The sequence below is a fragment of the Ostrinia furnacalis genome, unplaced genomic scaffold (assembly GCF_004193835.3).
Source record: "Ostrinia furnacalis isolate ACB-3 unplaced genomic scaffold, ASM419383v2 OfSCF1396, whole genome shotgun sequence".
NCBI lineage: Eukaryota > Metazoa > Arthropoda > Insecta > Lepidoptera > Crambidae > Ostrinia > Ostrinia furnacalis.
Genome location: NW_021131635.1, coordinates 133863 through 161720, shown reverse-complemented (window position 1 = coordinate 161720; position 27858 = coordinate 133863). Strand labels below are relative to the sequence as shown.

The 27858-nt window shown below is 40.1% G+C and overlaps 2 protein-coding genes and 1 long non-coding RNA gene across 3 annotated transcripts in view; all 3 read left to right on the top strand.

The window, feature by feature from the left end:
• Positions 1-1047: 1047 nt before the first annotated feature.
• Positions 1048-27836, top strand: LOC114352516 (Down syndrome cell adhesion molecule-like protein Dscam2). The gene is made up of 11 exons (XM_028304141.1): positions 1048-1108; positions 2636-2825; positions 5254-5381; positions 7367-7525; positions 9725-9865; positions 12148-12265; positions 12705-12921; positions 15110-15317; positions 26228-26381; positions 27192-27343; positions 27718-27836. The coding sequence occupies exons 1-11, from the start codon at positions 1048-1050 to the stop codon at positions 27834-27836; spliced, it is 1647 nt and encodes a 548-aa protein (XP_028159942.1).
• LOC114352523 (uncharacterized) lies at positions 20419-22005 on the top strand. The gene is made up of 3 exons (XR_003655867.1): positions 20419-20464; positions 21674-21777; positions 21933-22005. It is a non-coding gene; the product is annotated as an uncharacterized LOC114352523 (long non-coding RNA).
• Positions 27833-27858, top strand: part of LOC114352515 (Down syndrome cell adhesion molecule-like protein Dscam2) — a 22985-nt gene continuing 22959 nt past the window's right edge. Inside the window, exon 1 of the mRNA XM_028304140.1 lies at positions 27833-27846. Within this exon, the coding sequence (XP_028159941.1) occupies positions 27833-27846 (14 nt within the window). The remainder of the gene's footprint in view (positions 27847-27858) is intronic.

The window sequence follows — 27858 nt, the reverse complement described above, 5'->3', positions numbered from 1 at the left end:
CGGTGAGCAAATAAGGAAAAATTGCGATGGCTTATTTATTGCCTTTAAGGCGGAACAGAGTTCGCCGGGTCAGCTAGTAATAAATAAATATAAACCTGATATCCGTTGATTTGGCTTCGTTTCATTCAAAAAACATACAGTCAAATTGAGAACATGCTATTTTTTTAATGTCGGTTAAGTCTAAAGTCTAAAATATCCAAGTGTCCTGGAACATCGTCAAAGTATATACTCGTAGTTATTTAACGTTTACTTTTACGGCGTTGAGATTTATTTTAAAGTAACTGAATCCACAATCCACTTTTATTTTTATTAGGATAATCTGATTTGGAACCTAGAAAAAATCTCAAAGCGATCCTCGTTACTAGTTTACGTCTGGAAAAGTTTATCTGTCCGTAAAAATAAGCTGTTTCTCTTTCCCAAAGCAACATTGGTAACTAGATTCAAGTCTCCGAGGGCCCGAACTCGAGCTCTCGAGACGCGAAGGTTTATTGAGTTCCGAACTGACAACAACTTTGAATACGCACAAAAGACCCGCGCTCATTTCCCCGTCAGGACAATTTTTTGTTTGTTGGGCCAATTGTAGGTACGTGACTGCGTCGCGACGTTGCCCTACTGGTATAAGTGTCAATAAGAAACCATTGAAATAATGTCAATTATAGGTATTTAAAAGTTAACTTGATTTGTCTAAAATTATCTAATGCTATTATAACAAATTGTGTTTGTTTATTATAGACAAAATTTTAATATTCTGCTCTTTGATTCTTGCAACATAATTTATTGTCATGAATTACGGTGGATTTGCTTTGTTCTTATTTATTTAATTACGAACTTAAGTAGTCAAACTTTTGAAACTGGTGTATAATAAATCTACATACAACGATTTTATCTGTAGGTACTTATAAACCCATATCCCCCTGAGTGAAGTGTGTCCCTCCCAACAAAAATCTCGTTTCTAAGGGATCGTGGATTGGATGTGTCACCTGACGGCATTGTATTGTTGCCAGGCGACGACGACAGGCGACGACGACGGGCGACAGACGACAGGCGATGGCGACAGACGGCGGCGACATGCACGCGATCTTCCTCGTGGTGACTCTGCTGCTTGCGCGTAAGTACAACACCTCGATCAGTACTTACGCTTTTGGGTACAGTTTAATTGATGGATATGAACTTAATATAACTTACTTAAATATAATTTTAATCGCCAAACATATTATTGTAGATGCGTTTCTGAAGCAATACTACTGTAATGAGTACCTATTGAGTTTAATAAAATATAAAATAACACTCTGGACATTTTCAATTTACATGCCTATGTATCTTAAAAATTGTGCAATAGGTAGGTATGAATGAATAGGCAAACTGCAGCTCCCAAAACCTTATTTTTGTGCGTAAAATTCAATGCGTGAGCTCTTCTGTCTTGACCGATTTTTCCCTCGCACAAAAGCCTCTTCAACCACGTTCCATGTTCCTTTTAATTTCGGAGATTGGTTCCGTCACAATGCCCGCGGAGGGATTACAGGTATATTGTAATAATTTCTTTTCTCTCCGTCCCTCGTCTCGACGCTCAACAAATTTCTCGGGAAGGACACAATAGAAATTTCGTATACGACATGACAAAACGTGTTAAGTGCGCTCAACGAATACTAAGAAATAATTAGAACTGGCACTTCTACCACTCGCCTCCCTACTGTGGCACACCACACTCTATTGTAAAAGTGAAACAGAACTAATTCTGCCAAACAACTGCCAACAAACTTAACAGAATTACACATTTGAGGACGATTCGCAGAATCGTCGACGCAAGTTTCCAACTCCGACGCTCGACTCCTTTTTTTAGGTCAAACGATTTTAAAACTCAACTTGTTTTGTTAGAGTTTTAAGTGGCTTAAAGTTAGTCTCTGTTTGTGAAAAGAATCCGCGCAGTTAACTTATTTTAAGTCCCCGCGGGACACATTCGGGATTTTTACCAAAATGAACCTTAATGAAACCGAAAAACTTTTGTTGTTTTTTGTCTTTAGCTATCGAGTTAACGCAGATAAACTCACCGTCGGGGAGAAAATGAAAAAATTCAGGAGCTCGAGAAAAGGCGAAGGACAAAATAAAAGTCTTTCTAATTTTCTTTTAAGGCTTACAGAAGGATAACATCTTACTGTCGGGATTTTTGCAAAATTGAAATAGCTCAGATTTATAGCGAGCTTCATAATATTGTAACATGAGGAAATCAACACGCTGTATTAGCAAATTTCACTCTACAGTTCAGTTAGCATGACGTGCTGTTTTATTCAACAGGACAGAATAAAAGTGTTCCATCGTTTATTAGTTATCACATTTTTTTTAGAGAAACGTAAACGGATGATCTTAAATTAAAGAAGAAGAAAAAAGAAAGAAAAATATTTTTATTTAGTCCAAACATCCTTAGACTACTTACAACAATATAATTACTAAGTAGGTACCTAGTTAAATTTGAACCAAAAATGGTAGCCACTCAGCATGTGCTATGCCCTAGGTCAAGACCTAGAGTATAACGCTGGTATTCTGTGCATTAAAGTAACTACTGGCTGTCACAGATACTCCCTACTATTGTTTCATAAAGTATGTGGTGTTGTGTGGTCCAAGCAAGCATGTGTTGCAGCGGGCTCGGACGGCGCGAGCCGGGCGGCGCGGCGGCAGGGCCCGGCCTTCACGGAGGAGCCGCCGGCGCTGGTGCGCTTCGCGGCGGCGGGCGGCGTGCGCCTGCGCTGCGCGGCCGCCGGCGAGCCCCCGCCCAGCGTCGCCTGGCTGGGCGACGATGGGACGCCGCTGGACGATAGGCCTGGACTCAGGTCAGATCCTTTTACAAATCGTGTTTTTTCTTATGTGAACCAATGGCTTTTGAGGCAAGAAGGGGCGCTATTATACGCCGCGTTGGGTGGAGAGCCACTCATAATAATTAAAGGTAGGTTCGTTTATCTTCATACGTCACTTGTACATAGATACTTACGCACATTATAATTTGATTTGAACAGGTTCTGACGTTGAAGTCAGAACCTATTTCATACAGAGAAGATAAACTTTCAACCACACTCAATTTCAAAGCTCTGTGTTGACAAGCAATGGATACAAAAGTTTATAGTCTGCACAGGATATGTATTACTTTGACCATAGCTTTCTTAAGCACATTTTTCGCTGCAAAAGATGTTCTTGTGATTACATTATTGAAAGAAAACACAAACAAAATTGTTATGTAAAAAGTCTTCCTATGCTCCCATGAAATAGTAAGTTTTACCAGCGACCTAGTTCGGCGTTTCCAATTTATAGGCTTTGTAAATACGAAACAAAGCGGATCACGAGAAATCTAGATTGGAGGCCGGCGCCCGCTGACTTGTTGCGCGGGCAACAAACGGACAAACTACATACTCGCCACGCAACTAAATATTCTCTCTGTTGTACGAGTACTACCATTGTGTGCGGTTACAATGAATGTACGCAGTTACCTGCGTCATGTACTCTGCGTTTTATGGCTACTCTTGTACCCCACCGACCCCAGTGTCCTCCCCCGGAGGTCGGTGATATAACACTACAAAATTAGATGAAAACTAACACTATACTGTATAGTACCATAAAACTATTTTTTTATTCACGTCCCACTTGTAATGTCTATAATATGGATTATGTATCTTTTTCGGTCATTACAATTATACCAGTGCGAAACTGAGCATAATAACGATACTTAAATATCACATCATTAGCTGTCACCCTAATGGCAAATGAAATGATAACACCTCAATAGGTTATTTTAAGCACAGAGGAGTAAAATTAATGAGGCCATTTTTTGCAAGAAAAAAGTAATAATTAAGTCCAATGAGGGCGATCATAATTTGCCTGCAGTAATTGTTCCTGAGACAAACTGCTATCATTAGGAGTCTCCTTTGGATATTGCGAAGAATGAAATTTCATCCTTCCTTTGTCTCGCCATTGTAATTGCTGATACTTTGTAATTTTAATTTATGCTGTAATAAAGAAACCTGAATTAAACTTCATGTCCTACCGTCAATCACGGTTTTACGTTTCCGAAATATTAATCAACAATATTAGACTCTGTACAAATTTATATAGAAATGTGCTAACATTTACGTGTTATTATTATAAGATTATACAACGTTCATTTAAATTAGGCCACGTTACCGTACAGCAGATTTTCCTTGAAAATTATCTCATTACTATCTTTAAATAGACTTAAATTAACACTTTTTATAAAATTAAAGTAATTTGAAAAAAACTAGCAACGGGCATTTTTCACAATAATGAGTCTCGTTACATTTCGCTCTCCGTGACAAAAACACTTTGCTGCTCAGCCTGAAAAATTGCTGCACAAAGAACTAAGTGCATTTGTCAGAGCTTTGAAATAGCTACGAGAAAGCTCTTTGAGATTACAGCAATAGCTTTCTCGATAGAAGCTTTCTAGGTATTCTGTAAAGATTGGTCTGTAGGGAAATGAGTAATTCGGTTAAAATTATACTATTATAAAATTAGTTTATTTAAAACATGAATGTTTTTAATTTAAGTCGTGTAGGAACACATATTTATTTTCTCGTCTCCTGCCCCGACAGTATTCATAGCACATTGTTGTGATACATCGCTTGGGAGCCGCACCGTGCCTGCAGCGCCGCGAGCCCAAACAAATGAGTGTAAGAACATGAAATACACCGCAAGTTTGCGACCACATATTTGTGTCAAACACATCGGCTACACTCCTGCATTAGTAGCCGAAAACTTGACTTGTGACTGACTAACCAAAACCGCCAAAACCGTTTACTTCAAGCAATTTGACGACACTTACAGCAAGCTTGACGTGCTATCGACTGTACATTTGCTGTATGTAAGGTAAAACAGCGTCTCCCTTGAGAACACTGCTACAATATAAGAATTTTAATTTTGAAATTTAATTTTGTTATCAATCAAACCTGTTGCTATTAACGTAATTATAATCAGTACAGATTTCAATAAATATTATTAGTTCAGTTAACTTACGCTTTTACCAATGTAATCTACATAAACGGATTTATTTAAATTAATTTGATTTTAGCTAGAGCTGGAGTAATGTCAAGCGAGATATTCATCTTGCTAACTTTTATTTATAGTAACCCGGTTATTTTCATTAGCTTAGTGGTTACCCAGGTAACGCTATCTCGCAATGGGCCCTTTAAGCACCACCCAGACCTTTTAAATATGGATGATGTTACTATTTTGACAAAGAATTCATTTGCCCAGGCGGGTGTACCCGAACGGCACGCTGGAGGTGCTGCCATCAAGCGCTTTCCACGCGGCAAGCACGCTGCGTTGCCGCGCCGCCAACGCGCACGGCGTCGCGCTGTCCCGGGACGTCACGCTGCAGCCAGGTATCATAGCTTTTAGATTGGCTACGTAATGCTACAGCCAGGTATCATAGGCTTTTAAACTGGATAACGTCATGTTACAGTCAGGTATTTATAATAAGTTTTTTTTAAAAACTTCAAAATCATTTTACGTAAATCGATCTACCTATTTAAAACTCGTAGAACAAAATGATATTGTAATATTGATCTTAGCTTTCTGCTTTCTTAGTCCTGCGAGGTTGCGGATGTTTTACAAATAACCCTGTAGGTAGAGGTTAATAAATCTCACGTTCTAGCCACTCTCCGAAATTGATTGCGGAACAATATTTCTACTTGTTCATTCATTTACTTTAGTAGCTCTAAATAATGATAAGAGTGTCAAAAAGCATGTTTATTTTATTGATTGACGAGGCAAATAACTATAAATTTTTATTTGTTAAGAGAAATGCAAATAATTTATTGTATTCTCATCTTTCACCATTTTTGTATAATCGAACTACATTTTAAAGGTTCCCCCATTCCATATTCTACCTTAATGTCCCGAAATTGACCTGACTAAGGTACGAGTAAAGTTCTATCGTATCACACAACTTTTTGTGTTTCGTTGTTCAGCTAAAGTGTTCTTAGTCTATGTAATGTAATACCAATTATCCTTATTTTTATTAATAATGTAATAAAACTCGCCAAGAAGCTTCGGGAGAGATCCTGCGTGTAATCGCCCGAGGCCGTGTTGCCGCAAATGATCGCAGTCGCCGTGTCCTCTCATGTCTTCCTGGTTCACTGCTGCGAGCTATTTTTACTTCTTTGTATATAATATGATAAGCCACGATTATAACAATGTTTGGATTCACTAACTGTATAATAGTGTTGTAAAATCCGCAATATTAATGAATATTATTCGTATTTTAAGCACGAACCTACAAGGATTCAACCAATAATCACCAATTTCACCCAAATCAAGAAATTCTTTAGTTCATCAGCTACCATCATAATCATCAGGCCATTTAATTTTAGGCGAACCAGAGTCAAATGTAAGATTTGGTTTTTCAGGAAATAAAGATAATAAAAAGCAAACCTAGAGCAATACCATATTGTTCCACAGAAACTTCAGCGACATACATCGCACTCACAATGCATCATATTCCGCTTGCCCCACAAACCTATTTTTGGGATTCAATTTAAATTTGAGTAACCGCATCTCCAAAATTGCTTCCCGAACGAAACAAATTACTTGTTGGGATATTCAGAGCGCAAACTCGCGGCCAAGTCGGCCAATAAATCGAACTCGGAGCAACTAGTTACCTCACTAGTTGGGTCCTTATCCGATTTGAGCTCGATGACTTGCTCTCGATCAGAGTTACACTCAGTTAATGAACCGAACCCTAGTTAATGATTGGTACGAGTTTCGTAACATTTTATCTTTAAAAGCTGGTAATTTATTGCCTTGGATTTAGTGCGACTCTACACGTTTAGATTTTGATTTTACCACAAAAATGAGAGAATTATTTACAAGTGTTAGGATGCACAGCGGGCAGCTCTTGTAGCAAATCCCAACTAATATTATAAATGCGAAAGTAACTCTGTCTGTCTGTCTGTCTGTCTGTCTGTCTGTTACGCTTTCCCGCTTAAACCTCGCAACCGATTTTGATGAAATTTGGCATAGAGATAGTTTGAGTCCCGGGAAAGAACATAGGATAGTTTTTATCCCGGTTTTTGAAACAGGGACGCGCGCGATAAAGTTTTTCTGTGACAGACAAAATTCCACGCGGGCGAAGCCGCGGGCGGAAAGCTAGTATCAAATATTTACCTAGTTGTCATAAATATTAAATGTAGCTTCAGCCTTTAGGAATCAATACGCTTCCTGTGTGATGCAACATTTCAAAAGTGCATGTAGAGTCTTGCAAGTTTACAAAAAATGTAAATTTTCGAATCTTCCAACTTACAAAAAATGGTTTATTTAAGTTGTAGAAGAAGTTTAGTTATGTGATTATTTTGTTTTTCAATAATAGTGTCAGATACGGGCTGGGACGCAGTTCTGTCGGCGCCGGCGGCGGCGCTGGGCGGGATCGCGGCACTCACGTGCGGCTCACCCGGCGTCGCGGAGCTCGTGGCGCCGGCCGTGTGGTACCGCGGCGACCGCGTCATCGACACGCACCAGCCCACGCCAGGTATGGATCCTATAAGACCGTTTCAGCAAGTTCCACTTCAAGTGCAAAAAAAGAGATGGTGTAGCGTCAGCGTACACTGCATTTGTTTACATTTAGTGCGATACCGTATTTGTCAAGTCTCTCTAGAACTTGTCTCAACAGGATCTTATTCTGGTTCTCGCTGCATGATGGTAATAAGATATCGTCGACGAAAACGAAAACATCCAGTCCTTTTAATACCATATCCATGAATCTTTGGAACGTTTGGCTGGCATTACGAAGTCCGAACGTCATCCTTGTAAATTCAAATAGGCCGAAGGGTGTTGTTATCGCTGTCTTCTTGTATTTCTTCTTTGCCCAGCTTTGCAATTACAAGATTGTATCTGGTTTCGTCACCTTGTTTCTGTGGTTCCAATATTGCGTCAAACTGTGCAAACCACAACCGAGGTTGATCCCGCCAAAAATCGGGTATGCTTGAGGTAACTCTGATGGTTGATACTTCACTCGGTGGTGGAGGTGCAGCTCTGTCCGCTGGCGAGGGTGCGCACTGTTGCTGATACATTGTCTCTTGTATGTTCACCGGCTGTTGTTCTCCCAAAATTACGATTTCCGTGACTATATGCCTCTTGAAATTTCAATCGGTGATAACCGCTTGTGGAAGGCCGATTGAAATGTGCAATCACGGAGAATCACGTCGGGGTCACCAATTTGGTTCCTGAGCAGGGAGACGACAAATGAAACAGCTGGATGCGTGTGCGATAATCAAGAGCGTAGTTTATTAATTATTAACTGCTTATATACTAATAAGATGTGCGTCAGTCGTGACGCGCGACCTACTGTGTTTTGTCTAATAAACAATCCCATATAAACAGTCGCATTCACATTGATCCCATCACAATTGGTTCAATCGGCAAACAAAATGGCAGGTTTTTGCATACTTATTGTGACTTTTCAGTGTCGTGAGTAAAAGTGGAGGAAAATAATGTGTCATTCCAACTTTCACAGAGCAGTTTTATATAAGTGTTACTTGTTTATCGAAATTTTCCGTATAATCTTGTATTCAATTTTAAGAATACGATCATAAATAAAATACAATCTCATTTCTCCCAGACTCAAGGAAGTAACTTGAACCTAATTATTTAGTATTCACTCGCGGGAAGTTCTTACCCGGATAGTTTCAAGGGATTATCGCACCGCACTCGGAGGAAAAACACTGCGAGCGAAGAGGGAACAGAGAGGAATAATAAATCTATCATCCGCCCGCGTGTCCGGCGCCTCCCGTAACTCACTCCGATAGCGCTCTTAATTAATTAATTTATTGGCTTCCTGATATCAGCCGCTTGCGCTTAGATTGTTTTTCGTGTTTTTTCAGCTGAATGATAGCTACGCTTTGGCATTATGGTACTTAAACGTAATTTAATGGAGGTGTTGAATACAAATAATTGTTTTGCTCACAGTTGAAGACATACGAGCACGACATACTTACTTATACTCTTACTTGTATTTTTCAGAAGTCTCTTACAGGGAAAGTCTTACTATGTTTTACAGTCAAAAACCTGTATACGAATAAACAGACGAATAATCACACAACAAACAACTTTATCTCTTAAAAAATAAGTACGTACTTACATAAGTCAGTAAATTAAATAATAATAATAGGTACAAGTAGTTTGTTGTCTAGTTGAATGTGGTTCGTATAGAGGGAGATTCCTTCAAACTCAAATTATATGAGTACGAGTAGTATTGAATTGCAGGTTGGACATTTCTGTATCTACATAACTTAAGTGTTCTAGTTTAGAGCCACTAAGAAAAGTTTGCGTGTAAAAGTTGGAACGTAATGCAAAAACTTCTCAAGATTAATACCGTCTTTTGTTTTATGAAAGTGAACTCGCCGGGTCACGACACGTTGCGAATTTAAAATATCAAGTAGCGGGGAAACCGTAAACTCTTAATTAAAGCCGAGTGGTCTAACAAGGGCTTCTGCCGTGCCATATTTATATCTCGGGGAGCAATATTAATTAGGGCCATATCTCATTCGCGCCGTATTTCTCCTGGACTCTGATGAATGGCTGGATAAGAACTCGTTATAATCTCCCTCAAGACACCGACTTTACTCGTGTATGCACTTTTTATGCCGGCGGCTAATGAATTTAGTTTTTCACTGTCAGGTGTAGCTTAAGGTAAAGCGGGTTTTGTTCATGTTATTCGGTTGTTGCGTAGATGGTCGGTACCTAGTGGCCGGCAACACGCTGCTGATCCGCGACGTGTCGGCGGCGGACGCGGGCGCCTACAGCTGCCTGGCGCGCCACGCGCTCACCAAGCACACCAAGCGCTCGCGGCCCGCGCATCTGGCCGTCACCAGTGAGTACACTCATTATCATCATCGTCTCAGCCATAGGACGTCCACTGCTGAACAAATGCCTCCCACAATGCTTTCCATGTTGCCCGGTTGGTAGCGGCCTCCGTCCAGCGCCTTCCTGCTACCTTTACGATGTCGTCACAATGCGTTCTCCGGTACGTGGCCTCCACCCCAAAACCTTGCTGCCCCATCGGCCGTCAGTTCTGCGTACTATGTGCCTTGACCATTGCCAATAAAGCTTGCTAATCTGTCAGGCTATGTCAGGGACTTTAGTTCATTTACGGATCTCCTCATTTCTGTTTCGATCTCGTAACCAAACACCGAGTAGGTATAGCACGCTAAGCAACTTTGAGCTTGAGTACGCTATTGTAGATAAAGTGATAAACCTAAGTTTGTTACGTTCCTCATTTCATTTATATGATTGAATTTGTATTTAATATAGCTACCCTTATTTTGAGCTTAATATCTGATTTAGTTTATCAATTAATTCACTTTGAATACAAATGATTGCAATCCTCATCATTATAGCCACAGTACGTCCACTGCTGAACATATATATGTTGTTGGTATGCCATATAAATAAAATAAATAAATAAATAAATAGGCCTTGCCCAAAGATCTCCACATCGCCCGGTTGGTAGCAAATTCTAATGAAAGTGTTTTTTGATAAAGGTTTTATTTTTCAGTACTGTTTTACCACGGTAATACTATCTATACAGTATTCCAACTCGGCCATATTTTTGAAATAAATGTCAATAGCCGCGCGGTACGTCACTGTATGACAACATGCGATAGGGCTGCCCATCCGCAGACCCTATTTTCATTACATCTGCCTACTTAGAATTTTTATCTAGTTATGTGAATGTATTTTGTGATTGTAATTTTTATTTTATTTTGACAAACAAAATACTTTGTGAATGAAATAGGACAAAAATGCATGCTGTTTTGTGATTAGTAGATTTAATTAAAAAATGTATTTGTGTTAAGATTTAGTAACAAATCTTATAAATTTACGACCGTAAAATGTCGTCTCAACTGAGGCGTACAAAATGCTTGATTATTATTATACAGGGTGTTAGATAAATGGGTTTATAAGCCGACACTAGCCCATGTTAACATGACTGTGCATATAAATGGTATAGTGAAGTCAGAAAATTGATATCATCATATTTTTAATAATTTAAATTTTCATATAAATTTTATTTTATATGAAAATAAAAAAAAAAGTGATGAAATCACTGCACTGTCTTCACCATACACATGAACATGGGCTAGTGTCGGCTTATAAACCCATTTACCTAACACCCTGTATAAATAGGTACTTGTAATTATTTTTATAAAAAAAGAGCGCTTACTGTTTTATAAACAACACATCGTCCATTTATTACTGTGGCACATTCGCGACACCCCCGACTTTTGCATGTCGAGCGCATACCGAGATTTGAATTTCGAAGGAAAGCTCTCGTTTCGTCCGTTTATATGAAGTTACAATACTGTATGATAGTATTACCGTGGTTTTACTTTGTTTATTCGATTCCCTGTACTGAAACAATAGACTTCAGCTGAAAACCGCTTTTTCATACACTTACCCGAAATTATTACTCGTGACCTTTAGCTACGCATTACATGGAATTGGTTACATAAGCTAGCATAATTTGACAAAGATATAAATTCTGGGTAACACACCTCATAGTATTAATAATTCACCTAAAAACATTTTCTATTTCTAGAATTATCTGTACCTACTGGGATTTGAAGCTTGTGTTATTTACGAGTAAAATATTCATGACCATTTACGAGGGTATATTTATTATTTTTCAAAAACATTTTACACACCTACATAATACATTTTAGATCCATCTAAGTGATTTTATGTAAAATCATCCCTGTCACTTAAGTCCCATTAAAGTGACTGAGAGCGGTGTTTATGTAAGTTGTCTCTCATAATTTATCTCAACACAAACACAAACGGAACACTTTCGCTCCCAAATTCCCTGTCACGAGTTCCATAACGGCGGAGGATGAAGAGTGATGGATTGCACCTGACGTGAGCACACTGGAACCTCGTGATGGTTAGTTTATTGGGAAATTCGATCATTTTGATGAATTTGACACTCGCTCATACTTTATTAGACACAGCAAGACTTAGCACTATACAGTATTGTCTATTACAAAAAATACATTTTTGTTTTGAACCCTAAAGACTAGCACTAGAGACATGTTAATGTTTACTTGTTTAGCTTAAATTAATATTTCGTAAGTTAAAAAACGCATTCGGTTGCAGCCGGGCCTTCCAACTCGGCGCCGAGACTAGTGGCAACACCGAGCGAGATCTCCGTGCCAGCTGGTGCCGACTTTTGCATACCCTGCGTCACCACGGAGCACCCACCGCCGCATTACACGTGTGTATTATCATAACTTCAGTTTGAAACTTCTTTTAGAAGAGACATTTTAAATTTTTATGCTATTTTAGTTTATGCACGTGTGGTTCCTTAAGCTGCTCTTTAATGTGATTTTTCTATAAAGTACGGGACTATTCCCACCACTGCAACTCCTGTGTAGTCAGGATCTACAGCTTGACCGCCATAAAAACCCAACCCATGAAGGTCAAGTTTGTCTCGGGCGAAAGTTAAACTGTCATTGGACCCGCAACGAATTTAATCAGAAGAACATAGGAGGAGTTCGAAATTAAGATTCGACTTCCCTCCATTGCAAAGCGGATGACAGGTGACAAACAAAGGTTTTAATAACCTTTACGAAAAGATATGCACCACGGACGAAACAAAAGTAGTATTAATGGTGTTGCTTGCCTCATTGACCAATCTTGTTTGGTTGTGTCAGTTGGTACCGCGAGAGCGGCGGGCGGCTGCAGCCGGTGGAGCCGTCGGCGGCGCTGTGGGCGTGGGCGGGCGGCGCGGCGCTGTGCTTCCCGCGGGCGACGCCGCGCGCGGCCGGCGCGTGGCTCTGCAAGGCCTACAACGTGTACGGGGACGCCACGGCGCAGATGAGGATCGAAGTCAAGGACACGCTCTCTGTTACTGTTACGCCGGAGTTAGTGGTGAGTGTTTACAGTTAGAAGGTTGTTGGGAACCCAACAACGCGCGGGAGGAGACGTGCGGGCGGCGTACAATGACTAACGTCACCTCGGGCCGACAGCGTCATCATCGGCTGCGCTCGGCTCAGACACTCGCCTTTGGACACCACCGTCGTCGCACGAATACCACGTACTCTCATAATTTATTGTAATTAGGCTGGCGAGAATTACAGCAACCTATTTTTATACAGTCCACTATTTTATTTCTTACTAACCCTTTCGGACCGCTCCAATACAATTGTGCGGGTTACAAAATCGAGAATATCTCATTAGTTTTACATCGGAAGTGGATGGGCTGAGTATCGTACGATTGTGCGGGATGTGTTCTTTCACCTCCCGTGCAAATTTTGTCCGAAGCGCAGTTGGTGAGCAGGTTACAACCTGTACAGTTCATGACTGATTGCGCTCCCCGACTTGGCGAAAGAAAGTACCTACTATGGTTTTATTTTGTAATTGTAGTAATATACAAGTTAATGATTGGACAAATTGTTAAAAATAGCATATTTTTGTGATAACAGTGACTACTTGTAAGCAAAGGCTTTGGCGTAGCAGCTTAACGAACTTTACTGACACAATTGTATCGACGTGGGCCCTACAATACCTTATGCGTATTTTAAGTTTCTCATAATTATTAATTTTTCATGGTTTCCATACCATGTTTCCGATTTTAAACGACGCTACTATCGCAGAGATGCTCAATGCATCTAGGGATGAGAGCGGTGACAACGACAAAAGCTAGTTTAGACTACTTCAGATGAACTACTCCTCTTCTTCTGATAAAGGCTCAGACATTCATGACGATACATACCTCTGAGTATGCAAGCGGCATATCAGACGAAGCTCTTCAATCGTCAACATCTTCCAGGAGATGCTGTTCATGATCCAGGAGATATTAAAACTCCATAGGAATTATTTCGAGCGCTATGTTTACTGTTGAGCTCATGGAACAGATGGTTTTGCCCACAAATCAATATTAAATGGCAAATACTGGTATAAAAATTAAACCTGTTTATTCCTTACTGGTTATAAATACGTTTTTCGGAATACATGCCATTGATAAAATTCCCAAAACCCTTACAATTTTGACCCTCACAATTGTACGTAGGAAGTGAAGGGCCCAGTTTGATACAATTGTTGGTATATGAATTTTCCAAGATGGCGGCGGAAAATCTGGAAAATTATAGCAGATTCGTAATCTACGGCCCCAAATTACCTAAAATTCATGTCCAAAATTACAAATTTCTTTCTAGTTTAAGCGCGGGTCCGAAAGGGCTAATATTCGTTAGGACCTAAACAAGGTTGTAGTTTGTAGTTTCTATGTCAGTTAAGTCTCTATGTAAGCAAGTAGGTGGTACGTTTTTTGGTCAGTCAAATAAAGCAGCCCGCAAAGTGAAGCTCAGTAAGTATACAGCAGCAGTTAATGTGACATCAATTTAATTTGAACCATGTTAATTACTGAAAAATATTATGAATTACACAAGACAAAGTACCTGCTAGAGACCATGAAACTGCTCATGCATATTTTATTTTTAATTTCATTTATTCCGTGAAATAGTACTCCTGAATTTCATATCCTTTGTTAGTTTGGTCATCCCAAGGGGTCTGCGCACAAATACAAAAATTCTGTATGAAATGTTTTAGCAACTCTCAGCTACGTAGGGCTGTCTGTAGAAGAATACTACTACGTGCGACCTGTCATTCGCCTATGATCGCGCCGGCGATGGCGATCTGCACGCGTTGGTGTGGTTGAAGCATTAGGCTAATCAACTCTTACAATCATCTCATGTACTGACATCAAGTTTCCAAAAAGCTACTAAGTCACTTATCGCTGTCTCCATATTATGATCCTCAGATATCAGAAGTTTATTTGTCGCTGTATTTTTTTTAATGCAAAACAAGGCAGGTTATTGACCACAATCGCATCTGATGTTAAGTGGGATGCAGTCTAGGACCATCCTAGACTGCATCCCATATCTGCCCTGTAAGTGCCTATTCACTCTTTCCTTGAAAAGGCCCGGATTATAGTTTTCGGGAAAGACAGCAGCAGGCAACGAATTCCAGTCCCTAGTTGTTCGCATTATAAAAGAGTCATCGAAACGCTTAGCGCGAGCTGGTGGTATTAGACCATAAGCCGTTCCACATTGACCAACAGGTCGCGGACAGCGGCAGCACGGTGACACTGCGCTGCAACGCGAGCGACGCCGGCGCCAGCCTGTCGTGGCTGCACGACGGCGCGGCGGCGGGCGCGGGCGCCGAGCTGGCCCTGCGCGGCGTGGCGCGCGCGCACCGCGGCCTGTACCAGTGCGTGGCGCGCCGCGGCCGCGACAACGCGCACGCCGAAGCCGAGCTGCTGCTGGGAGGTCAGTCACACCCTTTAATATAGCGTTTTTTAACCTTTTTTGTCCACGGACCCCGTAGGAAATCAAGCACAATTAAGGACTCCTTAATAAAAACAACAGCAATGGTGGCATTTATTTAAGAGCTTTCCGCCCGCGTGGAATTTTGTCTGTCGCAGAAAAACTTTAACGCGGTGTCCCTGTTTTAAAAACCGGGATAAAAACTATCCTATGTCCTTTCCCGGGACTCAAACTATATCGATGCCAAATTTCATCAAAATCAGTTCAGTGGTTTAGGCGTGAAAGCGAGACATACAGTCAGAGTTACTTTCGCATTTATCATATTAGTATAGATATACTCGTAGATTGTTATTGGTCCAAAGATAAGGTTGCAGACCCCCATACATATGCTCGTGAACCTCCAGGGGTCAGCGGACCACAGGTTAAGAAACACTGCTCTAGTGTACCGCAGGAGATATGCAGCGAGCTACTTCAGAGCTACACTCGGCAGCGCGGAAATGGCGAGGAGCTACTTTTAAATTTTATCGTACATCTTCCTGTTGACGACAAACCTACACAGTGTCAGCCAAAAACTCTGCTACGAGATGTCAAGAAAATGTTACAATTCAATTTTTACGCGAAAAGTTACTCGTCAGGGATACCATTTGGAGACGAAATTCTAAATTGGGTTCATTCCATTAAGGTAAGTATACAAGTACTGTTAGAGTTGGAAATTCTCTAGGGGACGTGGAGTTGTTACTTAAAGGCCAGTCAAAATACAACTAGTTTTTTTCGATCTAACGTAATTTTTACCTTACAAAAAATCTGACATTTTCATCTAGGTAAGTAGAGTAGGCCCTAGATTCTGTGAATGTTTTTCAACTTATTTAACGTTCGAAAGTACGCGCTAGATCTCCAAGTTGGTATAATCATCTAAAAACATTATTTCAGCTCTCTACTTACTATTAATTTGTTTCTTCAAAACTACACGTTTATTATGACCACGTCCATTATCTACACCCGCTATTGCTCTTCACCTGACAAGTTAAGGCTCCTTCGAGCACCAGAGCATTGCGCGGCCGCGCGCGAGCGAGCGAGTCTATTATGCGAAACGACATCCGCGCGTGTCCCGACAACGTAGAGCCACAGTGAAATAAAGGATAAGGGCTCATTACCCAAACTCACTCGTTTCACTTCTTGTATGAACTTATGCTGCTGGTTCCACCTGCCAAAACCCAGGTAGAAAGCCCCTAGAACTTAAATTGTGTAAAACAAACATTCTACAATTCGATTTTGCTGAATTTTATGTACACAAATACATGAGCGCACTAACATCTGCATTTATTTTGGTGCTACAAAGCTTACGGAGTGATATGAAATGAAAAAGATTTGTATATTTTCTGGTGTCACAGACTTATTGGATTTCAAATATTTTTTTAATTTTAACTTAATTCGAATATATTTTATGTTATCAACTTATTAATAGGTGTATAATTTTTCTATCGAAAAGAGAACTTTAGAAGGGTGCAAAATGATCTTTCTGCTAATTGGAAGGCCCTGGGAAAGCTATTACTATTTTTTTCCTTTCATAAAATAAATTATTTGCTGTAAAACGTAACTTAACAAGCTTTACTTCGTTATCTGTGCTAAAACGTGGAATGGATTTCATGACGTTTTCTGGGGTTTTATTAGATTTAGTACACGATACGGCGCACACGGAATACTTATTGTATTTGAAAAGCGTATGTCACACATTTCACTCAAGAAATAATGAAAGCTCATGAACAGCGTAATTCTGTTTATAACCTGAGTCTTTGTGCAGTAGGTATAATATTAATTAGAGACAAAGATAGTAACGTCGTAAGTAAATTAGACAAAATAATTTTCAATCCGAACTAAGTTTTCTGTGCCTATTTACAATAGACGACTCCTACCGAAAAATCAATGAATCAATCATCTGAAACATTTAAGCGGCTTTTTATAGCGCGAAACTGATATTACGAAAGGGGTATAAGATGGTCATGTCATGGGAGCCGGGGAAGTAGGGAGATGGGAAATGGGGAGGCGGGACAATCAATCTCAATGTAGTGTCGTCGCGGCTCGGTCGGAATCAATCAGCAGAGGCATTCGTCGGGCCATCCTATTGTCGGATACCGAGCCGAGCGTCGCTGACAAATGTCGGTTGGGACTGAAGATATATTGTTTACTTTTTACACTGCAACGCTTTTGTTGGCACGGGATCGTAACAGATGAGAAATCTTTCGGAGAAAAATTACGCAAGATTAAAAACGACGTAGTGATAGAGTTTTCCAACCAACTTTTTCTCTGTGTTTTTATACGTAAACTGGCTAGCGAAAGATCAATACAATTTAACAAATTCAAATTCAAAACGTTTATTTGCTAAAAACACAGTAATACAGGGTGAAAATATTAAAATAGGATCATGTGTTTAGTCTGCTCGCAGACGTGCAAAAATTACAGGATTCAATAATATAAATGTCAAATAATTAAGAAAATGTCAATGTAAAATTAAATGAATAGTATCAATGTCGCCAACATTCACATGCTCTATTTTAGGCTGAGCAATATTTATGACTATATCATCAGACTTATTCGATGAACCATAACACAAGAGAGGGGTAATGGTATTACCACTGACAAGGAGTATATTGGTCAGTTTCGAGGAATGCAGAGATCGGCCTCTCAAAGAGATACAAGTGCACTCCGCCCGAGCACAAAGGGTATCCGATCCGAGCGCGGATGCACATCTATTGAACGACGTACTTGGACACGTTGTTAGGGCTCTATTTCAGATTTAGATACCTGAATAGTTTGGATGACAACTTTATTATAGTACCTAACATGACATTTTTCATTTCATACCGAAAAATATTTGTAAACACCTTATTTTGCAAACAAGCTATTAAGGGACTGTCTCATTAAAAAGTCTCCATAAGATGTACAAAATCATTTCGCGCAATACTTTAATTAAAGAACATATTTTCTAAGTTTCCTTTAAGTTAATTAATTATTAAACCACTTTAACAGTATTGACTCTGAACTATTACTTTCATGGAACGTTTAAATTGCTATGCTCATTTAAACACAAAGGCGGTGATGGAACTTCGCTATATTTTAGATAGACGAAATAGTAATGTTAACAATTCGCTTAAGGTCATATTGTCATTAATGGGACAAGAGATATTTTAAAGAAGATGATATTGTAAGAAGTCTTCAACTTGTTGATAAGCTACTGCTTTTAATAAAATGTGTTTCTGTAGTGTCATACTTTTCCTTTTCATGTAAAAAAGAATATTATTATAATAATGGGTAATTGTGAATAATGCTAATATTGTATTATTGAGGATTGTAATCAATTTGATCGTCAGTTGTCTAAGGGGTCAGATATTTTCACTATGTAGTTAAGTTTTTCACTTAGTAAACCAAAGCATTTATCGTGTTCGATTCGTAAGCAAAATATAAGCAAAAACACGCTTCTTTTTTACAATTTACTTTTACTTTGGTATATCTGAGCTAAAACTGGAATTGAAAAGCGAGCGGAACAACTCAGAGCCGGGCCGCATGTGTGCGCTGCGATTTGACTTTGTAATATTCTTAGCTCTACAAATTATTATTTGTCTACCAAATAACTCTGAGAGAGAAGATTTATGCTATCTAAATACCATTTATAATAAGTGCTTTTCATAATGTGTGTATAGTGTTTGTTTGAAACTTTTTGGTCTAAATACAGATTTAAAGTAGGAGGTATCATTAATATACGTTATTATTGTAATTCAAGATTTATAGTAGGATTAAAACCTTTATTTTTTAGAAATATGATGTTCATTTTGATGAATGAAATCAATCTTTAACAATATTAGGCAAAAGTGGGCATCGCATACTAGTAAAATTATAATAATTATTATAGAGTATGTTACTGATAACAATGTGTACTCATTATCTAGGTAAACTGGTTAGTAACGTTAATTTACAAGTTTATGTTCGTGCGATTATACGCAAATGACTATCCCATGGAGTTAACTTATAATTCGATCATCAATCACGAACTTTGAACTGACAAAAGCGGTGGATGAACTTCGCGCGGAGACGAGAATCAGTGAGTCAGTAAAATTACGCGACTTTAAGTGGTTTGCGAATGTATTAAGTAGGTACGTGATAGGAATTGCCTAATAATGAAGTTAGTAAAATCCGCCAGCACGATAAGAAGATAGGTAAGCAATTGTTTAAATGTCCCTACAAGTAACAGTGTTACTCGTTTCGATGTGACTGGTTGGAAACAAGCGGATATTTCGTTATATACCCTAGAACTGTAAATTGATATACACATACTGTCACAGTGGCCGCCTCGGGAGTGCTTACGGGGGTTTATTCGCCCATACATTACGCAGATTTATCGGGACCTCAGGTCAACGGAGGGAATTAATAACGACGCAATGAGCGATTCGCAAGTTAAGCCGCTCATCAGCGCGATTGATGGCGGCTTTGTGCCGCGCATAGCGCTGGAGCGGTAGGCTTGCTGTGTTCCCGGGGCACTGCACGTAAGCTGACACAGTAACATCGCAACATTATTGATATGAAATTTAAAGTTATTATCTATACTAATATTATAAAGCTGAAGTTATGGAATATGACGCTCAACCACCATAAGGAGCTATGGTGCATCTAATTTGCCTGTCTTGGTTTGTCTATATATACTGGGCAGGGTAAAAAACTTCGTCACCGCGATGCAGGATTGTATGCGCGATGGAGTTTGCCATAGTAAGATCGTAACAGCGCCATCTGTTGGTACGGTTTGTAGTGGCGCAATTTATTAATCACAGTTTGTTTATTTGGTTGAACGCGCTAATCTCAGGAACTACTGGACCAATTTGAAAAATTCTTTTTGTGTTGGATAGTCCGTTAATCCCTGAAGGCTTTAGGCTATATATCATCACGCTAAGACCACTAGGAGCGGAGCACCAATGAAGAATGTTTCAAATCAGTGTTTTTTTTCCTTTTGAGAGCTGACGCTGCGTAAACGGTTAAAGTTTCGCATAAATTATGTATGATAGGATTTTCCCCTTTAAAAGTTCTACAAAAAAGTCCGCGCCACCGCGCCCGCCGCGCCCGCGCCGCCGCCGCACGCCACGCTGCCGCTCACCGTCGATAAGGTCAGTCACCTCTAAAGTCTGTTCGCCGAGAGTTGATAAATATTATGAAATGTCTTGCAATAGCGACTGTCGCTTAATTATCGCATTCTGTATGGCGGGCATCGTTTGTCACAACGCGCACTGAGTACCATGGTACGAGCCACGCAGCTGTCGTCAAGCGCCCCGGCCGGCGGGCCGCAATGTGTGAAACGGAATAGATTTATTTTACATAAGACCGAAATGAATGGTATGACAGTGGGTAGGGCTTTGCCCAACATTGGGATACACTATAAGCCACTTGATAATAATGATATACTTTTTATCCAACACATGGACGTGTTTGATCCGTATCCCCACGTATGCCCTAACCGGAATAATTCCCGTAAATTTAAAAGAGATAATAATGATAATCTACCAACTTTTTCATTAACTATATCGACAAAAATAATTAGCGGGCCGCAATTTATAATGAGTTTAGAACCTCTGATATTTAATTTTTTTTATCAACTCTCAGCTAACAGACTTTACAACAAACCGCTCCCTTCTAACTGAGGATTTGGCCAGTCACCTCACCTCCCTCACGCTCCACCCCTGCGACCAAATGCTAGCCCATGCCAGGGTCAGTCACATCTCACACTGTCCCGCCGCCCAAAAACCGTGGGAGCTTCTCACCTATCAAAATGGAACAAAATGGATTCACCTACTCGACTAAATTTTTGCTGTTTGGTTGGACATTTAAAGAGATAAAGCGCGCCAAAGTTCATAAGAAGAGATTTTTGATATTAAACATGACGTCATTTGGCTGAAACGAACGAACGAAACATGACGGGCTAAAAAAAATTTTTTAGGAAACTAGCCTATTACTCGCCACTCGACTAGTGCGAACAAAGCTTAACTGAGGTCAAGGTTAGTCACCATTCACATATCACCCGCGCCGTACACAAACCGCTGCATTCTCGCATCTCCCACCACCATGCCAGTAAGTCACCCCATCACTGCTCTTCCTCTGCAACTACACCGTCGACAAGGTCAGTCACCTCTCACACTGTCCCGCCGCCCAAAAACAGCTCCACTTTAACTCGAACAAAGTCTTCATTCGCTTCATTCTAACTAACAAGATCAGTCACCTCCCTCACCGCTCTTCCCCTGCAACCAAAAATGCTTACTGACGATAAGGTCAGTCACGTCCCTCTATAGGTCCAAAAATAATTATTGTTATTTTCATTTCAGCCATCATGCGTGTGCAGCTACGAAGGAACGAATGCGCCCGGCACCGAAGATGCCGACGACTATCGAAGCGAATGCGAAAACTGCAAATCCGCTAGCAGTTCAAGGTATAGCAAAAATGTAGTGTAAGAAATGACGTTTTTTCCCCGCCTGGCCATTTCACATTGGAAATGCTGTGAATTCATTGCTGGATTAGTGTAAACGAGCTACTCCAATATTTTGGAAGCGTATCTCTGAAGTAAACTTTAGGTGTGGTTCGCAGATGGGTGTTAGAGGAAGGTTGGGAGGCGGAGGAGGAAGACGGCACGCAGACACTACAGCGCCGCGCGCCGCCCNCAACAGCATATGTCTATATTTTATGGTTGGCTCACTGTGACCTTTTTGTCTGGATGTCTGGATGTTTGTTCCTCTTTCACGCAAAAACTAATAAACGGATTTTGTTGAAACTTTACAGTATTATTATTTATAACCCAGGCTAACATATAGGCTACAATTTATGACGATATGTGACAAACTAAATTTCAATAAATAGTTAAGAGGTGAGAAATATCTTTAAAAACGCCATCTATCGACGTGCTTTTGACGGTCGTAAACATTCATGAGAGCGAAGCCGTGAAACGTATCATTAGTCCTAATTAGGAACTAAATATTACACTTACAGAACTGTTCATAATATTTAAAATTTAATCAATAAAGATATTTTATGTAATTGAATAATTCACTGTGTTTAAACGAGCAAATCAAAGTCTAAATTAGTGACCGCCATCTATCGACGTGCTTTTGACGGTCGTTAACATTCATGAGAGCGAAGCCGTGAAACGTTTCATTAGTCATAATTTAGTAATATTTAATTACATTTACAGAACTGTTTATAATATTTAAAAAAATATGTAATTGAATCATTCACTGTGTTTAAACGATCAAATAGTATTCAAACATTTAGTTAATAACGTTAAAAAAAACCATTTAAAAATCCTATGAGAACTTTTTCGACTTCTACACGGACGAAGTCGCGGGCAAAAGCTATTTGTAAAATCATCATCATCATCATCATCATTTCATCCATAGGACGTCCACTGCTGAACATAGGCCTTTGTAAAATAATTAGACTAAATTATTAAAAGTGCCTACCCAAAGTCATTATTCCACGCGGACGAAGTCGCGGGCACAGCTAGTATTTCATAATATTTAAAGTTAGGTACATAAAACTTCTGCATAATTTCGAGCATAACAGAGAGCAGAATCACTGCATCTGTATGAACTGTGCGAAGATTACTATCTAGGTCGGCGGCCGGTGTGTAACGGCCAATCGAAAGCCTTTGACTGGATAGGCTTTGATGGCAACAACTACGTTGAAGCAGAATGGGATCAATCCCTGAGTCAGGGCACTGCTAATGAAAATCTGCTCGCTATACCGTAAATGTATAGGATTTCAATCACCAAATTCTAATCATTTTATTGATATGCACAAATTATTTTACTTAATACTGTAATATGATTATCATAAGTAACTAATGAAATGGCAAGGAAAACCATCCCTTTTCTCATCATTTTATTTGTATCAGAATAAGATGTAAAGTATCAGCTAGCTTGTTAAGTCCATGCACACAAATACTTACCTATTCATCCGATAAAGATCTTCATAAATCTTTTATGTGACAATAGTCAAATCGATGCCTACGGGTCAAGACGCGGTCTGAAACCTAACTGGTCCGGGACATACTCTTAGTAATGGGGTCGTTAGGCTGATCCCGCGACCGCGACAGTGACGGGTGGCTGCGGCCGGCGATTGATCGCCGCTCCGCAGAGATACGCCACGAAGGTAACCGATACCCCAGCCAAAATCCAGAGGATAACCTTACCTTCTACTTCGAAGAACAATGAAAATGAGCTCTGACAGTTTTACGTTTCAAGTTTGTGTTTGAGAATGTCGTGAGAAAATGAAAAGACTACGTAGATTTCTTCGGATGTATTTCGGAGCGTTTCAGAGCATACAGGCAACTTGACTAACGGAAACCGAGAGAGTTTGAGAGCCCGGAATTTAACAGCAATAGCGCGGCGGGGTTTTCATAGAATCTTATTCTTTTTAAGAACAAGTCTCAGTGTAGTTTTCGTTTACACATCAATTTGATAGTTTCTAATAAGCAATAACATTTCACGTGATATCGACTTGTTTGTGTCTATTACGTTAATGTTTTACCAAAATTTGAGCAGAAGGTTCTTAACTTATTAAGTTCCTGCTAGCTACTTACTTCATTTATATTCCATCTAAGCGCAATAATGTAGGTATTCAACGGCCAAGAAACATACAATTTTGTCGACATTTGCTCCGATTTTCTGTTAGAATGATATTAATAATGAATTTAACACAATGCCCGTAAATCATACCGCATGTTCGGCAACCCCTATGAATTCTCAGCTTTATCGGCATTGAAATCAATTACGCGTATTGTGCGAGTCCAATTCACTCGTATTTGCCGATATAATTGGGAAATCATATCGTTTGCTAATAAGCGAGACACAATAAAGCTTTAAGGCAGTCAAATTGTAGATACATAGATCAATAGGTACCTACTTATATGCCTAGCACGAGCGAGTATAATATTAATATGCGAAGAAAGGGTTAGACAAAACAGGTGAGATTTTCCAGCCAAAATTACGTACCTACTTACTATATTTTTTCTTGGAAAATACACGATTTCCCACATTGTTTTTTTAAATTTTATAACTTTACATAATTACATTAAAACATTATATTAAAACATTATATTAAAACATTATATTAAAACATTATATACTTTACAGTTAATAAATACCACAAATGCGCACAAAAAAACATTACCTAATGAAAGTATGTTTTATTTTACCACTTAACTCAGCACTCTTATTTACTCTGCTGGTATAAGAAAAACAGATACCTACTACATAATCGTATATCTAGTATTTTCAAAGGATGTATTTTGTACTTGCTTTTGCCCGCAACTTCGCCCACGTGAAATTCAGTTTGTCTGTGACCACTATAAATTATAGCGTTGTGATGTATAAACAATAATACTGTAAAATTTCACCAAATTCCGTAGTTTGTGTGTGAAAAAGTAACAATTGTCCATACAAATTTTAAATATTTTAAAAATATCTACCTATTGTACAAATTCCTTTTCACATCGCCAAACAGAATACCAACTCTAGCAAACGGTGAACTGAGTTCACTCCGCAACATAGGTAATATATGGCACCCCCTGCGCTTCATAATGCGTAATGTGTATTTTGCAAAGCCGCCTCATCTAAAACAATGGCGCATCACACAGATTCCCGCTCACGCACGGAAATCCTCCGGTTTGTAACTCCGCCACCTGGCATTATTAACTGTCAGCGAGTCGTATATCCGCGGGCTTTTACCGCGTTTGTTTTAGAGGTAACGTCGTTATGAGGGTCACCGAGACAAATGATCGCTAGTTTACACCGCCCTTTCAAACGTCAAGGACTGCCTCAAATGCTTGTTTATTCACTGGATGTGATAGGAGTCCTAAATAAACAGGGCGAGCTTACTTTTGTTTCGGTAAAAAACAACATGACGGCATCGGAGGCAAGGAAATTATTATTTCATGAACGTCGCCTGTTTTTTCGCAACATACATTTTATTTATACGTTTCGATAGCAGATTTACGCCACACATACTTACTTGCTGATATTACTAGATTATAAGATACAGATCAATACGTATTTAGGTTAAAATGGACGGTCGTCTATCTAAGGATGGGCAGATAATATTCGTAGCTCCTCTCGATACAGGCTTGAGAGAGGCTTGTTCAATTACCTCAGGACATCGACTGTTGTGTTCCGACAGACAACGCATTGAATCAACGGAGAGCTTATCACTCTGGGAAACTGAACGGAACGTTATCGACGCGTTTCAACAAAAGAGTCATTCCACGAACGTTGGAATATTACTTATGTTGGTCCATTATTATCGTAGCTATCGTTTTGTCCTTTCTACTGTACTCCCGAGCAAACATCCCACGTATTCGCTGAAAACGTTTCTTTGTAGAACTTTACCCTAACACTTTAGAAAAAATATTTAGTTATTGCTTACTAGAAACATGTGCCGACTAACATCTTATGCTATATTAAGATATTTTTCAGATGATATATTTTTATTGAATGGACTTATTGTAGACTATTCTCGATCACAATGAATCGGTAATAAACCGAGCTCGTATAAAAATTTGAATTTATTTATTTGATGAAGGTAACTTGGACCAATTTAAAATACAACAACGTTCAATTTACTGCCAAACCTTACTTTTGTGATGCTTCTTGATTTTTACGTAGAGGTAAGACCAAATGAAAGAGACGAAGTGTAAAAGTCATTGCTAATTTATCGTAGAATGTCACATTTAATTAATTTTCAGACATCGAGACAATGGAGCCATGTGACATTACAGCTCTACAGCGACACAACGAAAGTAACTTGCATCGTTGGTTTGATAAGTCGCGCTTAATCCACCGAAACGCCAGTGTTGAGTCGTCGGTGTAGCTGTGACGTGTGTTCCGTAGACTCGGCGCCGGAGCTACACTACACGTTCATCGAGCAGGCGTTGCGCGCGGGCGGCGCGGTGTCGCTGCGTTGCGCCGCGTCGGGCGCGCCGCCGCCGCGCTTCACCTGGCTGCTCGACGCCCAGCCGCTGGACCAGTACCGCACGCAGCACAGGTACCATATACAAACCGGTCAAGTTAATTACGTACCTCGCTGAAATGCGACTCTCCCTCGGACTCACCCGTGCACCTCCCCGCTTTCGCCTTGGCCATGGCCGTACCACTACGGCTAGCACGAAAAACTTTCGAGTTCGAATCGTTTGCGTATTCGAATCTACATCTATCTATAAAAACTACAACAGCGCCCTTGTGAACGTGCACGAAACTTATTTTGAGAATTAAAATTGTCACGTTATCGTATAATTCGAAGGTTGAGTATCTAATTTTGTCGAATACGCAAACGATTCGAAGACGAAAGTTTTTCATGCTAGAGGCACAGAGCGTCGATGTGACATCACGGCAGTCAGGTGCGCAGTTACTCGACCGGGTTGTAAGTAAATATACGACAAGTTTCTCTAATGTTTCATAATATTTAATGCAATAGCCAGTTTAATAGCTGAAGTCGTTGCACATAGCTGCAATTAACCCGGATGCGGCGCGAGTAGAGGGTGTTTAACCCTTTATTATCATATTTTATGTCGATTCCAGCGCCGGCCTATCGAATGTTATGATTATGACATGGGTGGGACCTACGTTGAGCTGATTAACTAAGATACTGTTCGCCCATAATGATTAGCGGATTGATGTTTGAGATGAACTTAACCAATTATTAACCTAATTAAACAGGCAATAGATAACGGTGACTGACTTCTTCTCTGTACCACCCAATTATGTTCTTGCAAAGTGGTGGTATTTTTTAGTAAGATCGGGTTCTGATATATCCTGATCTGAATGGCTCTTGCGTTAATGTCGTGGAATGTTAAAGGTACTTCATAAGCGAGGAGACGTCGGTGACGGGCGACGTGGTGTCGGTGCTGAACATCAGCGCGGCGGCGGCGGCGGACGGCGGCCGCTACTCGTGCCGCGCCGCCAACGCGCTGGGCCACGCCGAGCACTCCGCACGGCTCAACATCTACGGTCAGTCTCACCACGTGTAGACACGTCTTTGGCCTAGGCTCAGACCACTTTTTGTCGGCCGATAGATGGGTCGCTGTTAATCAGTATGGAATTATGTATAAAAGTGTGCAACATCGGCCGATTCTTCATACAATTTAGAATCGGGCCCAATTATCAGCCGACTAAAAGTTCTTAACTTCAATCTCTTCCACCTCTGGGAGAAACTTGACCTTCATTGGTTGGTTTTTGACTTTTTTATTTATGATTGACCATACTGACCAGAACGGTTCATGGATGCCCCAAATGATGTCCATTTCTAATTCCAAAACAAGGTCATATTAACCGTAGGGCACAAGGTTTTTTACGGACATTAGAATATTTGCTTCGTGTGACAGGGCCGCCGTCGATCCGCGCGCTGGGCCCGGTGCGCGTGGTGGCGGGCGCCAACGCGACCGTGTTCTGCCCCTACGCCGGATATCCGATCAGGTCCATAGAGGTGCATTCGCTAGGATGATTCCTCTAACGCACGTACTCAC